This window comes from Cervus canadensis, chromosome 27, assembly GCF_019320065.1.
Source record: "Cervus canadensis isolate Bull #8, Minnesota chromosome 27, ASM1932006v1, whole genome shotgun sequence".
In the NCBI taxonomy this organism is placed as follows: Eukaryota; Metazoa; Chordata; class Mammalia; order Artiodactyla; family Cervidae; genus Cervus; species Cervus canadensis.
The window spans coordinates 37,580,665-37,596,844 of record NC_057412.1 but is presented as its reverse complement, the minus strand read 5'-3'; the positions used below and the strand labels follow the sequence as shown (position 1 = coordinate 37,596,844).

General features: G+C 35.0%; 1 protein-coding gene across 1 annotated transcript in view; it reads right to left on the bottom strand.

Moving 5' to 3' along the window:
• Nucleotides 1-16,180, bottom strand: part of EPHA6 (EPH receptor A6) — a 962,333-nt gene that overhangs the window by 578,194 nt on the left and 367,959 nt on the right. Inside the window, exon 4 of the mRNA XM_043449041.1 lies at nt 1,730-1,885. Within this exon, the coding sequence (XP_043304976.1) occupies nt 1,730-1,885 (156 nt within the window). The remainder of the gene's footprint in view (nt 1-1,729; nt 1,886-16,180) is intronic.

Genomic DNA, 16,180 nt, shown 5'->3' with positions numbered 1-16,180 from the left:
AATTCAAGAAACTTACAGTGTTAAGCTAGTAAGTATACATATTAGATTCAACAATGACTGAGGTTTGCAGATCTTATTGTATCCCATATTTATTTCCTTAATTGTCTCACTCCATAGAATTAAGGCTCCCCAACTCCCTACTCTGCCCCCTCACTGAAGGGTTATACTTATGGGAAACAATGTATTCCTTCACTTTGTCAATCCATCCATCTATGGCCTTCTAAGGGCTTCCCTAATGGCTCAGATGGTAAAGAATCTGCCTGCAATGCAGGAGACATGATTCGACCCCTGGGTCTGGAAGATCCCCTGGAGAAGGGAATGTATTCTTGCCTGGAAAGTCTCATGGACAGGGGAATCTGGCAGACTATACTTCACAGAGTCTCAGAGTTGGATAAAAAGAGCAGATTCCCTTCTATCACTCACCTAGGCATCGACTTAGTTTCTGATATAGGTTTTTAGGGATAGAACTGTAACCATCTGAAACACCACCACCTACATTTACATACATATATACATACATACATACATCCAAATATTGACCAGTAGTAGAAATATTTTCCTGTTCAAAACTATTTCCACAATTAGGTAAGAAGTGATATTGAGAATTTCCCTTTTCCTGCTTATAAGCTTAGAATATGTTCCTAGAAAAAAAATCTAGTTAACAATTTCTCATGCTGTATTTTTCTGAAGAAAGTAGTTACTCAGTATTTATAGTCAGAAAGCAAAAATTACATCTACTAATAAATGTGTTGTATTTTTAAGTGTATTCTATAAAAATATTTTATAAGATTGTAGTAATGCACACAAATCTACAAAGTGCATCATTTAAAAGAAATGTAACATATCCATTGTCTCTGAGGAATATGTGGCATTACATATTTTTAATCCATTTCAGCCCCTGTGAAATTACATAACATAAGCAACATCATGGCACCAACTCATCAAGAAGGGTGATATTTCACTATATCTTATTTATGTATTTAAAAAGACTTTTATAACTAAGAGGTGACATTTTACTTTTGCATAGCTTAGCAATGCATTAATATCAATATATTCACTCTTATTTTTAAAGTGTACAGATAATTTATGATACTTTAATAATAGGAGAATATTACTAATTTAAAATTCTTGAAGCATGCATTAAAATGACCTTCACATTTAGATTTAATATTCTATTGGTTTCAAATCAACAATGGGAGAAAAAGTGAGAGGTGAAATGTGGACAAACTCAAAAATATCTTCCTTTAGAGACAAATGTCAAGTAAAATTTGAATTTTCCTGTATAACATTAGCACAGTGACTTTCAAAGTTCCATACTAAAGCTCCCCCGACACAGCAAACTTGATGACCCTAAAGTGATGAGCCTTTAAATGTTCAAGAGTGAAAGCAAATAATACAACTTTTGCTTGTAAATCCTCAAAAAACCTTTAGCTGCTTTGATTTCCTAAGGACAAAGTCTGCCTTAAGAAAAACTTGCCAGGCCTCCAAACCAGGGCTGGTGGTTGCATGCCAGGAATCAATGTGATTTTTGAGGAAAACATACATTCTCTGTAAGCAGCTGAAAAATAGTTATTCTAAGAAAGAGAAACTTTTCCTTGACTGTTATCAAAGACAAGCAACATTGATGACACAGAATTTTGTATATCCACTTCTTTTTTAAAAAAATTTAGAATAAAGAGACCAAAAGGATTGGAAATAAAATCTTCAAACGCAAAATGGACAGACTTACTGGTACATGCCATGGAAGGTGGGTCTTTTTCAGCTCGAAAGTAACCCTTTTCACACTGACAGACAGAAGTCGCTTCCACGTAGGTTAAACTGTGTGGAGGACACTTAGAACATTTTGTGTTGCCAGCAAATGCTTTATAGAATCCTGGTCTGCAAGCTGTGAACACACGAAAAACAATTTTTTAAAAATTATTTTTAGAATTATTTTATTTGCACATGTACAACACATTTTAAATTATATACTTTGGAATTCAGTTTACACATACACAGAAAAGTCAATACATGATAATATTAACAAATGAAATAGTTATTCAAAATTAAGTTATACAATGGAGAATCATATTATATTACAATTACCTGATCATATTATCACCTCAGCTTTTTGTAATTGCCACAAGCTAGACATGGGCTTTAGTCTTCTTATATGCACAATTCTTAGCATATTTTGAATGTATAGTTATTATAGATGCCTGAAAACTTAAATGAGTGAATGAATAATAATTAATTCATTGACGTCTAAGATGAGGCTATTTTGTAAACGGAATGAGCATTCTATTTATCTTTTAGTCAGTAGTTTTAGGTTTTGTTTGTATTTCTGTTAAAAATGGGGTATCAGTACCTAAATCTTCAGAACTTTTAAATTATTTTCTTATGTATCCCTTCTTTCGCTATCACTTCCTTTTCCCTTTTATAGAGTATATAAATTTCATTTCCAAAGAAAAACAAACCACCAAAAATAGGAAAGTTTCCCAACGTTATGTCAATACTGTGGAAGGAAAGTTTAGTATTATTTGACTCAGTGGTTTCCAATGTTTTCTTTTAGAAGTTATTCAGATATAGATGCTCAGGTTAAACATTCAGTGTGGTATCTATTGCTATATTCAAAACATTCATGCTTTCGAATATAACATGCATCTAACATGTTATAACAACATACATGCTTTTTGTATGGATATTTACTTTAAATGTCATTTAGAAATTTTGCTTATTCCTACCTTTTATTCCTTCTTTTTTCTTCAAGTATTATTGTCCTAAAATGCCAACACACTGTTGTGTAGATGTATGTTTACATATGTATGAACAGAAGGATTTCATACTGTTGATTTTTCAATACTGAGATAATATCAATAAACTTTAGATTATTCTTATCAATTATCAACTATAGCATGAAAATTTCTCCATGTCAGTGGTTGTAATTCATTGTAATATATCTGCAGTATTTGTATCAACAATCTCCTACTTGAAAGAGATACTTTAACTATGCTGCAGTAAATGTCCCCATGTTGATACTTTCATTTCAGTTCATAAGAGTAGGAGTTCTGGGCCAGGGTATGTGTATTATTTAACACTTATTTCTATGTTACATTTCTAAACATATTTCAAAAGCTCAAAAAAATGTAAGTGAGCACCCTCATCTTCCCCCCACTAATCCTATCATTAATATTACTTACTCCTTTACCTTCTGACAACACATGGAATTAAATATTGTTACTGCAATTGAAGCTTCCTAAATCCCACTAATAATGCACATTTTTTTGTATTTTTATTGGTCATTTGGTTATGAATTGTCTTTTATATCCTTTGTTTTCTACAGGTTGCTTGTATTTTATTAACTTATAAGCAGCATTTATTAGCAATATCAATGTCATGTCTGTCATTTTTAAAAAGATGTTTTTGATGTGGACTATTCTTAAAATCTTTATCAAATTTGTTACAATATTGCTTCTGTTTTATATTTTTGGTTGCAAGGCATGTGGGATCTGAGCTCCCTAACCTAAGACTGAACCAAAAACCTCTGCATTGGAAGACAAAGTCTTAACCACTGGATTGTCATGGAAGTCCCTGTCATTTTTGTTATATATATATATGTGTGTGTGTGTGTGTGTATGTATATATATATAAAATCGATTTTCTAATGACATACACATAAATGTCTCATTCACAATAGCTGAAAAACTATAAAATGGCATGAATTTAACCAATTAAGTGAAAGACCTTACAATGAAAATTACAATATTTTGATAAAGAAACTGAAGACAACACAAACATATAGAAAGACAGCCCATATTCCTGTACTGCAATAATTTGCTAAAATGTCCATACTACCCAAACCAACTGTAGATTCAATGCAATGCCTATCAAAATTCCAATGGCATTCTTCACAGAAATATTGAAAACAATTCTAAAATTCATAGAGCCACAAAAGGCCCAAATAGCCAAAGCAATTCTAAGAATAACAATGCTAAAGGCACAATGATTCCTGATGTCAAACTATACTATAGAAGGTTTAGTCACTCAGTCGTGTCCGACTCTTTGCAACCCCATGGATTGTAGCCTGCCAGGCTCCTCCATCCATGGGATTTTCCAGGCAAGAGTACTGGAGTGGGTTGCCATTCCCTTCTCCAGAGGATCTTCCCGACCCAGTGATTGAACCCGGGTCTCCCACGTTGTAGGCAGACTCTTTACCGTCTGAGCCACCAGGGAAGTTACCTATACTATAGAGTTATACAAACTGAAACAGTGTAGTGTCAGTATAAAAAATATCTACATTAACCACTGGAACAGAATAGAGAGCCCAGAAATAAACTCCCAAATAAATCACTAATATTTGACAAAGAAGCTAGGAATTCTCAATAGGGAAAGAATAGTCTCTTCAATAAATGCTGTAAGTAAAACTGGCTAACCACAGACATAAAAGTGAAATTGGACCTGACTAGACACTACTCACAAAAATGAACTCAAAATGGATTAGAGACTAAAAAATAAGACCTGAAACTGTAAAACTTTTAGAAGAAAACATAGGGAAAGATCTTGATATTGGTCTTGGCAATGACTTAAAAAAAAAAACTACAGCAGAAGCACCAGCAAACAAAAGCAAGTAGCACCACATCAAAGTAAAAAGCTTCAGCACAGCAAAAGAAAGAAGTAAAGATAATGAACGGGAAACTGATAGAATGGGCCAAAAGATTTGAAAATGATATATCTGATAAACTGATAATACCTAAAGTATATAAGGAGCTCACATAATAATAACAAAAACAAAAATGTACGGCTAAAAAATAGGCAGAGGAACTGAATAGACATCTCTTTAAAGAAGACATACAAACGGCCAACAAGTACAGGAAAAGATGCTCAATACATCTAATCATCAGGGAAATGCAAATGAAACCAAAATGACATGTAGTCTTACAACTGTTAGAATGGCAGTTATCAAGAAGAGAAGAGGTACATGATGGCAAGGATGTACAGAGTTGGTGGGAATGCAAGTTAGTGTAGCCAATATGGAAAAGAGTATGGCTGTTTCTCAGAAAATTAAAAATAGACCTACCAAGTGACCCAGCAATCCTATTTCTGGGTACATATTCAAAGGAAATGAAGAGAGGGTATGACAAAGTTACCTCCACATTACAGCATTATTCTCAATAGCCAAGATATGGAAAAAATCAGTCTCTGTCAATGGAGGGATGAAGAAAGAAGATATACAGTAATCCTATATTTTAGTTTATAGTGACACTACCATTTGGGGGGATTGTTTGGTAGTATCTACGACAGAGGAACATGCACATTTCTTCTGACAATGCCTCTCACTGGTATACACCCAACAGAACAGCACAAATTGAAAGGGGCTTCTCTCCTCACAGGCAGCCATACAAGTTCCATCCCTAAGTGAGCTATCACGTCTCCATTTGATTTTCATTTTCTGCAATTTTGCTGACATGCTGATCATTCTCATGTGATGTATTTTCTCCTCCCTTGCTTTGCCCTTGTTAGTGTAAACCTTCTATATTCTCTTACTCATTTTGGTGAAGTGTGCTGAGGGAATGGAGATAAATAAATATGTTCAATCAACTATATTTTACAAAATTTATACTTCACTAAATTTCTAATCATATAATTGAAGTAAACACATTTAATTGAGAATAATCAAATTACAATTGATGAGGTATTTATGAAATGATTTTTTAAAATTTTCTGCTGTCATTTACTTACTGATAAAAGTATCATGAATGCTAAAAAATAAAAACAATGTAATTTGGTAGCAGGGATCTATAAAATGAAAAATATATAAATATATAATGTGCAAAATATATAAATATAGAATATGTAAAACATATAAATATATAATTACAAAATAATAAATAATCTAAGTTAATACACAGCCTCCTATTTAAAAAATACATTTATGATTTGAGGAACTTGAAGTGGTTGCCTAAAATAACAATAAAAGGTGGGCAATACAGTAAAAAGTACAAAACAATTTTCATATAATAGCATGTATTAAAGGTTCATACAATGAGTATAGTTATTGAAATACCACTAATATTAATGAAGTACATACCTTGTCATATAATTTCACTTATTGATACCTGAAATTTCAGAAAATTAAACTCTCTGAGTATTGATAGGAATACAGTTGAATAGTATTTCACACACATGCACACACACACAGACACATACACACACACACAGAGGTTTGTCTGCTAAAACAAAATCAAGAAATGTGTGACCTGTCCTACACATACTATATTTCAAAAATTGAATTGTTAAGCTATCTATTACTAGCAATGTTTTCAGGTTTTCTCTACTAAGACAAGGGACCATGAGAAATCCTGGTTGGCATATCATGCTGTGCACTTCTCACCATCTGATGAAATATTCAATTGTGTATTATCTGACAGGAACTAATATTAATATAATTGACTGCTTTTCCCTCATAGGTGCTCAATAGTCTGTAAGCTTAGATAAACCTGAATGACTTATTAGTAAAATATGTGATGTGCACCATTTCTCAAACATTAGAAATCAGGAAATTTAATAAACTGGGATAGGCAGTCTCATTACTGTTTTCCTAGATATTACTCTGCAGTTATAAAAATTAAAATTTGCTGTCATGTAAGCAGAGAAGGCAGGGAAGATCAGATAATTGATAAAAATAATAATAATAACAAAAGGAAACCCCTAAAACTTAAGGGTAAATAAGCACAAATATTTTGTGTTTTTCAAAATAATCTATTAATAAATACTGAAGGAAAATTTCAAAACCAAATACAAGTCTACTAATAATAAAATGTGGATTATGCTTCAAGATAGTCAACCTAATTTTCCTTGCAGGGGAGCTACTATAAAGTCCTCATGAAGACAATATACATAAACTGTCCTGTTATGAATTCTAATTTCTTACTTCCACCAAAGAAATGTTTAAAGTGGACTTCCTCTTGAATCTGGGCACAGTACCACCCCACTTCCTCACCTCACCAACTGTGAGGGCGCTGAAAAGTAAGTAGAAGCAGGCCTATTGGAGAAAGCCAAACTTTTGGGGACTGCCGAGCTGGTTATGAATTTGCCAGTCTTTCCTCTCTCGCCTCCCTCTTTTCCCCGGTGCTTGGGCTGGAGCCTCAGCTGAACGGACTGGAAACCTGGAAGTGGCCACCAAGTCACAGAGCTCCAGCTCACCTTGTCTCTGGAAGTGGGAAATGGAATTCCTAACGTTCAGGAGAGAATTAGGAATATGGAAATCCCTTCCCTCTTTCTCTCTCTCTTCTCCTGTTCTCACATGCCCAGACCTCAAGTAATTGTGTTATAGGCTGGTGGTGGTGGTCGGTAATGGGAGCTCACAGAAAACAAAATTCCCAAGAAGGAAAAACCTTCTTCCTCCTTCACTAAAGCTGTGGTTCTGAGAGGGTGGAGTCAACCTCCATTGCATTTCTTTTCCTTCTGTCCTCCTCTCCCTTGGTCCTGGATGAAGATCCCGTTGTAGAAGTGCACAGCAGAGTAGAACAAAGAATGCCCCAGCTAGCTTTCTAGACAAAGGACCTTGAAGAGGAGTCTGAGGGATTCGGAAAGTACTAGGAAGGACATGGAGTGACCAGAGTTTGGGAAAGCAATCCCATACTTGTTTATGAACCTCTGGGCTTGTTCCCAAACTGCACATACTTGGAACCAATTCTATTCAACATACCAAAGACTTTGAGAAATGAACCAAAAGACTATTACCCAGGTCTCAGACTAGAAGTTTTAAACTTTTGGTTAGGTAAAAGAAATGACATCAATCTAGAAGACAGACACTTCTTTTGTTTGTCTATGAGACACAAAAATTATAAACAGGCATATATACTGCAATCCCACATAAGTTGCCTTTAACTAGCATCAAGTGGATACACAGATCTTAGTTTTGCTTCCCACCATTTTTTCTCATTCACAGATTAATAATTTTTATTAAAAACAATTTTTAAACTGTGTTTTTATTTGAGAGATAAACAACTTTCAAGAACAGAGCATTACAAGGAAAATAATGTCAGAAATACTTCAATAGTCTGAGACTGATGACATGCGGAATTAAAATTCTAAAGCCATTGCTAGTATGAGAGTAAGGTAAGTGTTTTTATTCTGAAAGTTAAGATAAGGTGTGGAAGACGAAGGTTTATATTAGCAGTTTTTAGGATTAGACGCCATTTTTATTTCTATACCAGTTTGAACAGAATCTAATAATAATAATGGCACAACATAAAAAGCTAACCACACTTTTTCCTAAAAATACATAGAGCTTTTTAAGTGTTCTAACATTCATTTTCTAATACTATTTTTATTTCATTTGGTGTTCCCAGGTGTATTTTAGTCAACCAAAATGAAGCCTGCCTGAATACTTCTTCCTTGCTATTCAGCAGTGCTTTTAAAAACTGTGCCTACTGAGTCTATTATCTTATTTTCAAGTCCTCTGAAATAAGATGCTGCTTAAAATTTTAGTCTCTTATCACAGATTCTCATTTCTATTTCACTATATTTTCTAGACATCCAGTAATATCAGTTTTCAACTTTTTCTGTCAATATTCCTTTTTTTGCATATTCCTTAAGCCAGAGTAAATCTACTTTTCTGAGTAAGTAAAACCACGGTCAAAGAGAAAATACCCTGTGAGACACTGTATGATACGAAGCAATAATAGCTACAGCAAAACCATTTATAATTATGGAGCGTTCAGAATAGGTCTGATTTTGTGCAAAACTCTTTCTACACATTTTTTATAATTCGATACGTTTCTATATAATTTTCTATAAGAAAATTAGTTACAAAGGATAATAAAGAGTGTGACCTTTGGGACTAGATTACATGGCTTTGAGTTCGCCTGTATTTTACTAACCCTGTCCCTTCAGGCAGCTTATTTTTCTGTGAATCTTTTTTCTCATCTGTAAAATGGGGCACCTAGCTGAAAGGTTGATGTGAGTATTTAATGAATTAACACACATAGTAATCAGAAGGGTGCCTAGCATATCATTATGAAGATGAAGAAACTGAAATTAAGCAAAGTACAACAACTTGTTATGGCAGATTGTGTTTTTCAAAATTGTCTCCAACAATACTTCTCACTCTACATTTCCTTCTGACAATGTCAATAGATACTCTGCCCCATCATAAAGCAGACGTTACTTTGCTGACAAAAATCCATCCAGTCAAAGCTGTGGTTTTTCTAGTAGTCAAGTATGGATATGAGAGTTGGACCATAAAGAAAGCTGAGCACCAAAGAATTGATGCTTTTGAACTGTGGCATTGGAGAAGACTCCTGAGAGTCCCTTGGACTGCAAGGAGATCCAACCAGTCCATCCTGAAGGAGATCAGTCCTGAATATTTATTGGAAGGACTGATGTTGAAGTTGAAACTCCAATACTTTGGCCACCTGAAGCGAAATACTGATTCACTGGAAAAAACCCTGATTCCGGGAAAGGTCGAAGGCAGGAAGAGAAGGGGATGGGAGAGGATGGGATGGGAGAGGATGAGATGGTTGGATGGCATCACTGACTTGATGGACTTAAGTTTGAGCAAACTCCGGGAGCTGGTGATGGACAGGGAAGACTGGCGTGCTGCAGTCCATGGGGTCGCAAAGAGTTGGGCACGACTGTGTGACCGTACTGACTGACTCTTCCCCATGAAAAACTCAGGCTTATGTTTTTTCCTCTTAACCTGGGTGTATTTGTAATTACAGTGAGTTTCTAGGCAAAGCCATAAAAGGCGAAAGAGCCTCCGCCTGTTTCTTTTGGGGTGGTTACTTTTAGAAGCTAGCCACCATGCCGAGGGGGAGGTCAAGCAGCCATGAAGAGGCCCAGGTGGAGACCTCAGGCCTTTGGTGCACGGCTGTGCTGAGCTCCCAGCCATCGGCCATCACCACCCCGTCAGCCAGGTTACTGGGCTTCCTGGGATGTAGATGCGCCAGGCCCCAGTAAAGCTGCCCCAGATAATGCGGCCTGAAACAGAGATGAACTGTCCTGCTGAATCTTGTCCAAATTTATAAGTAAAAACAAATGCTTGTTGTTGTTTAAAGTCACTAAGTTTGGGGGACTTTCTTACAGATCTGAGAGCATTGGACACTTGCTGAAGGTCATATGGTGGAAGAAACAAAAATTAAAGCCTAGCCCTATTCCTATCTCTGAGTTCTCATCATAGAGTACATTACGTACCCATTGCATTTGGAACAGCATGCCTACTTTGTTATCTAGGGCAGTGAAGACTGAACCACAACGTTTAAAGGACAATCGGTGATGGTCTTTGGGTTATAAATAACTGCTGCACCCCAAAATACACTTTTGTGGGATTTAATTGACAGAGATAGTTTTAATTGATGGCTTTATGTTCTCTTGCGAACTTTCCTTTTTGGTAAGAAGCAAAATAAATATAGCTTTATTCAGACCATTAGGGATAAAAATGTATCCCACAATGCTTTTTTTCATAAAAAATGCTTTATGTATACATAACCCTTCATTTTATGGAAAAAGTAAGTGAGACATTTTATCTTTCACCATAGAATTGAAGAATAGACTCATCATAAAATGGCCTGGGTGCGTGATTTCAACATTTTGATCAAACTCACTCATCACTGCTCTAAGTCTCATATACTCTGACACGTCAGTAAAGTTTGACAACCATATTTTCTGCTGGCTTAGCAACAAACTTACAATCCATTCTTCAATCTGACAATTGTGAATGTCCTGCTGTCATGTATTTATGGTATTTTTATAGATGAATAGTATAAAAAACTGATGTAAAAATTATTAAATAATATACTATAAATTTTTACTAACAAGATAATTTCTTTTTATAGAATTACTAAGCATATTGATATAATAATCACAATTTATTGTCCATTACAAATTGGTATTTTATAAACATTACTATATTTAACTCTTACAAAAGATTCAGTGATGTAAATATTAATATTCTCATTGTACAAATGAAGAGACAAAGTCTGTAACAGTTGCTCCATGTCACAGAGAAGATAGATGAACAATTTAGGATTTGAAGACAGGGTTCTGATTCTTAAGTCTAAACTTTGGAACAATGCTCATTGCTATGTAAAAATAAATGTGTATACAAAAACATGCACATACAAATATATACTATATATACATACTTTTACTCCCAGCAATATTTATGTTTTTTCTCTTCCTCTGTAACCTACCACTGAAATTATCACCTGAATTCTGCATTTTGATATTTGCTATTTCTAGTTTGATATAAAAAGGCATGTCTTTTCCACTACATTGCAAATTACTTAAAAATAAGGTTTCTATGTATGGCATTGCACTGAGACAGTACTATAGACAGAGCAGAGGATCAAACATAAGTGATTATAATGGATTTTATATATATATATATATAATTAATACACTTATTAGTTGAAATTATGTGAGAATATTATAAAGCTTAGCAAAGCATAGCTTCAAAAATGTCTATCTGCTTTTCTTAAATATTATAAAGATAAAATACTATGACTTAAAATTTCTAAACTCTTTTGTTGAATCTATAACACCTTAAGTCAGAATTCAGACAGTATCACTTCCTATTTTCCATACAAACTTGAGATGATTACATTACATCATTGGCTGAATGGAAATTTGTGAATGGAAATTTCCAGTGTATTTTCGCCATATGTAGCCCTCCTTTTTATAGTTAAACTGCAGTACCTGAAATTCATAATGATATTTTGAATTTTAATTCATATTTAATATTGCAATTAATATTTGTACATTGTTTTATTGAAGTATAGTTCACTTATATTAGTTTCAGGTGTACAATGGTTATTTAATATTTTTATAATCCATATAAAGTTAAGTATTGGTCATATTCACTGTAGTGTATATTATGTCATTGCATTTAATTTTATACCTAGTAGTTCGTACTTCTTAATTCTCTTCCCTTACTTTTCCCGTCCTCCCTTTCCTCCCTCAACTGGTAACCACTTGTTTTCTGTAAGTCTGTTTTTGTTTTGTTATATTCTTTCATTAGTTTTTTTAGATTCTACCTATAAGTGAAAACATTCAATATTTATTTTTCAATCTCAGACTTCTTTCACTAACTTAATACTTTCAGGGTTCATCCATGTTTTTACAAACAACTAAATTTCATTCTTCTTAATGGCTGAGTAATACTCCCATATATGCCATATGCTTAATGGCTGAGTAATACTCCCATATATGCCAGATACTTAATGGCTGAGCAATACTCCCATACCACATCTTCTTTATCCATTCACCTATTGCTGGGGCTCCTCATATGTGGCTCAAAAGCCTTGCCCCCTAGGAAGGATGAATCCCTGGCCCTGTGATGCCGCCTCCTCTTCTGAGCCGTCCATGCAGGGTGCAGGCCTCCACTAGATGACTTCTGTCCCTTTTACTAGACTCCGTTTATTTTTTTTTTTTTCCCCTGTACAGCCTTGGTTGTAGAACTGTTGCTAATCTTCAGGTTATTCTCACTGAATAGTCATAAAACCACCGGTGATCATTAGTTACATTCATTTCACCTGTAACCCACCTTTAGTAATCAAGGTCGTTGTAATTCCTGCTACAAAAGACATGCAAATCCTTCACGTGACACGGAGCATAAATGATAAGATGTTTGCCTAAGTTGTTTTCCAGAACTTGGAGTCCCCCGTGTCTAGTTTGGCTGAGCTAGTTAAGACCACTAACTTTTCAACTGGGCATGCACGAGTATTCTTTTGAATATCCAGAGGCCCGTGGCTTCCTTATGTCTGAACAGAACAGCAATTATCACTTTTTTTTTTCAATCACCTTCCCCCACATGCCTCATGCCTCAGACCTCCTAGCTTCTTTATTCTTTACCACATAAGAATACCAAGCCTCTAGCTTTCAGGAAGGTGGATTTGAGACCAGTTCTTGTATTTACTCACTTGGCTGCCTTGTGAATAAACTCTCTCTTTGGGGAAAATTCAGTTGTCCCAGAGTTTTGGCTTGCCGTGCACTGGATCAAATGACCCGTTTGGTAATATTTGCTCTATATATAGTTTTGATGTTTGCCGGGGGAGAGGTGAGCTCAGGTTCTTCTTACTCTTCGATCTTGACCCCTGCTTCTATTCCCATGCTTGTATGTTGAATAACAACTAATGGTGTACTACATAGTACTTTATTTACTTCCTTTCTATTAATATTTTAAAATAACTTACAAAACCTTGGTTTACATTTCACTGAAATGTTCTGTAAATAATGAATTGAAGCACACTGGAACAGTATCTTCTATCTAGTATAAGTCAGTTCAGTCGCTCAGTCATGTCTGACTCTTTGCAACCCCATGAATCGCAGCACGTCAGGCCTCCCTGTTCATCCCCAACTCCTGGAGTCCACCCAAATGCATGTCCATCGAGTCGGTGATGCCATCCAACCATCTCATCCTCTGTGGTCCCTTTCTCCTCCTGCCCTCAATCTTTCCCAGCATCAGGGTCTTTTCAAATGAGTCAGCTCTTCACATCAGGTGGCCAATGTACTGGAGTTTCAGCTTCAGCATCAGTCCTTCCAATGAACACCCAGGACTGATCTCCTTTAGGATGGGCTGGTTGGATCTCCTTGCAGTCCAAGAACTCTCAAGAGGCTTCTCCAACAGAGAACCTATATTGATCCAGTATGGTTCGGATATGACAGATTCTTGAGGATCACAAGGATGCAGTCAAGGGTGAAACACTGTATGCAGCAACAGAGGACACTCAGGATTCATAACGTGTGATGCACTGCTTTCAACAGCTCTATACGGCTGTTTGATCGGCAGAAACTAAGATGTGCAGGTTTTACAGATGCTCAGTTTTCATGTCTGATCAGAATATGGCTTCTTTATCTGGCTTATATCTAGTTCTACGCAAGTAGAACCACTCCATATATTACTGCTCTTGGCCAGAGCCTGAATTTCCCAGTGAGTATTTACACCCAGGCAGATCATGTATAAGCTGGTGTTTGGATAATCCAATCTTCATGACAAACAGGAGTGGGCTATAAAACCAGTTACAACATTTCATGAACTTGTAATAAGTGTTTTTATTTGAAAACTAGGAACCACAGAAGAACTTTTCTATTACAGAGTTATAAATTCCATTAATCAGAAGCTGTGTACATGCAAAATTTTTGTGTAATTCTTTTGTATAAATCGTTTTGTGTAAATCCTCTCTATACATATTTATAAGTATTTTAAACACAGTAAAGCAATTCTTAGCAGGCCTTCATTTATGCAACTCCAAACTCTAGTTAATCTACTTTATACACGTACATGGGCTTCTCTGGTGGTTCAGATGATCAGATTTCCTTAAATTGCGACATTCTAGACACTAAGGTCAAAGAAGCTATTGGACCAAATGACTGTACTATGAACATACACACATTTGTCTGTCTTTGATCTCTGTTGCAAGTGCATATTACAATATGCCTCCATTATAGCAGGTTTTATTTTATTTTTTTGCAGTGGTTTGATTCCATGACCTAGTCAATAGTGTGTGAGTACTTGCAAGAATAAAATATATATCTAAAATTCTCATCCTCTAACAAAGTACTTAGCACATATTGGGTGCTCAATAAATATTTGTTAAATAACTGATTAAATTAGTGGTCTTTGATATTCTTTGACTTATAAAACCAAATTTTTAATATTACAAATTTACTAGTTTGTAATTAAATAGTTAATATTACAAAATTATTAGTATTCTGATACAGCTTCTTTAACCGGGCAGGAACACTTGCAAAGCACCTGGAATTAACATAATACTTTATTGCATCCCTTATTAAAGAAATATCATATTCAAGCACAATTTAGAAAATTTATCCTAAATTTAGTATGTGCTTTAATTTTGAAACCTGCAATTTTAGAACTCTTGCCTCAAATTGTCATGTTGATGAACATATTCAGCTCTCATGTTTGATTGAATGTTTTAATTTAAATGCATATGTAATTTTCATTCTTTGCACCTTTACAAACTGTAGAATTAATATAAAAATAACAGTGCTCTTGCAAAAGCCATTTAGCTGATACGGCATTTTCAAGTACAATCACCTTTGATTATACTCAAGTGGAGCAACTTTGGTAAATGTATAACTGCTTGCAGTTACTATTCACTCAGCATATAATAGAGAAGTCAGTGGTTACAGGTAGTATAAGACCCAGTCCCTGAAGAGGTAATGACTATACACTTTAAGTTATATGATGATATTAGTCACTATGTGTTTACATCACAGATGGTACAGATGATAAATGCCTGGTGTTTCAAGAAGAAACACATTAATGTCAGGTGGAGTAGATTAAATTGGCCTAGAGATGTGGCATTTTAACTGGACTTTTTCTATAGAAAGGTAGAATAAAATTAAGAATGAAAGAAAAATGATCTGGAAATGAAACTAAGTATCACAAGTTCGCAAATATGGAGAGGATGCCAACTTGGATAAAATGAAGAACTGACAGTGGAAAGAAGAGAGAGAGAAAGTAGTTAAAGGGAAATGGTTATTAAAAGTCTTATAAGACAGCTTAAAGAAGTTTATATTAATTACTGGATACAGAAACATTTGAAAAAAGGGATGCAAGTTTATTCAAACTGGAGTCTTTTAGCAGTGCACCAAATGTATTAAAGAGATGTGAGATGTGAAGCGTTAGGACCAGTTGGGAGACTAAGGCCTCGATCTGGAGAATATTTAACAACTAAACAAGAGTGGTAGTGGTGAAAAGAAGGAAACACTAATTGTGAACACAAATGATTTTAAGAAATAGTCTGGAAAAAGAATAAGGTTGAGATTAAGTACAGTTTAAACGTAATTATTAACTATTTTTAATATACTTAATGATGTTGGGTGTATGACTACTGGGGGCTTTTGCCACTATAATTCAGGTCCTATTTCAACCAATATGATCTGAATATAAGATTTCTTCTTTTAAGTATATTAAAATCCTCTGGAGAAGGGAAAGGTTACCCACTCCAGTATTCTGACCTGTAGAATTCAGGTCAAGGTAGTAGCAAAGAGTTGGACACAACTTAGACTTTCACTTTCACTGGTTGAAATATATCGCCTTATTTAACAACTGTAAGTCTGAATTTACTCATCTGTAAAATGGAGATGATAATAGACCTAAATGTTGGGATGTGCAAAATAATTTATATAATGTGTCAGTTGTTTCCTAGCTCATTATCAGCAGTGGATAAAA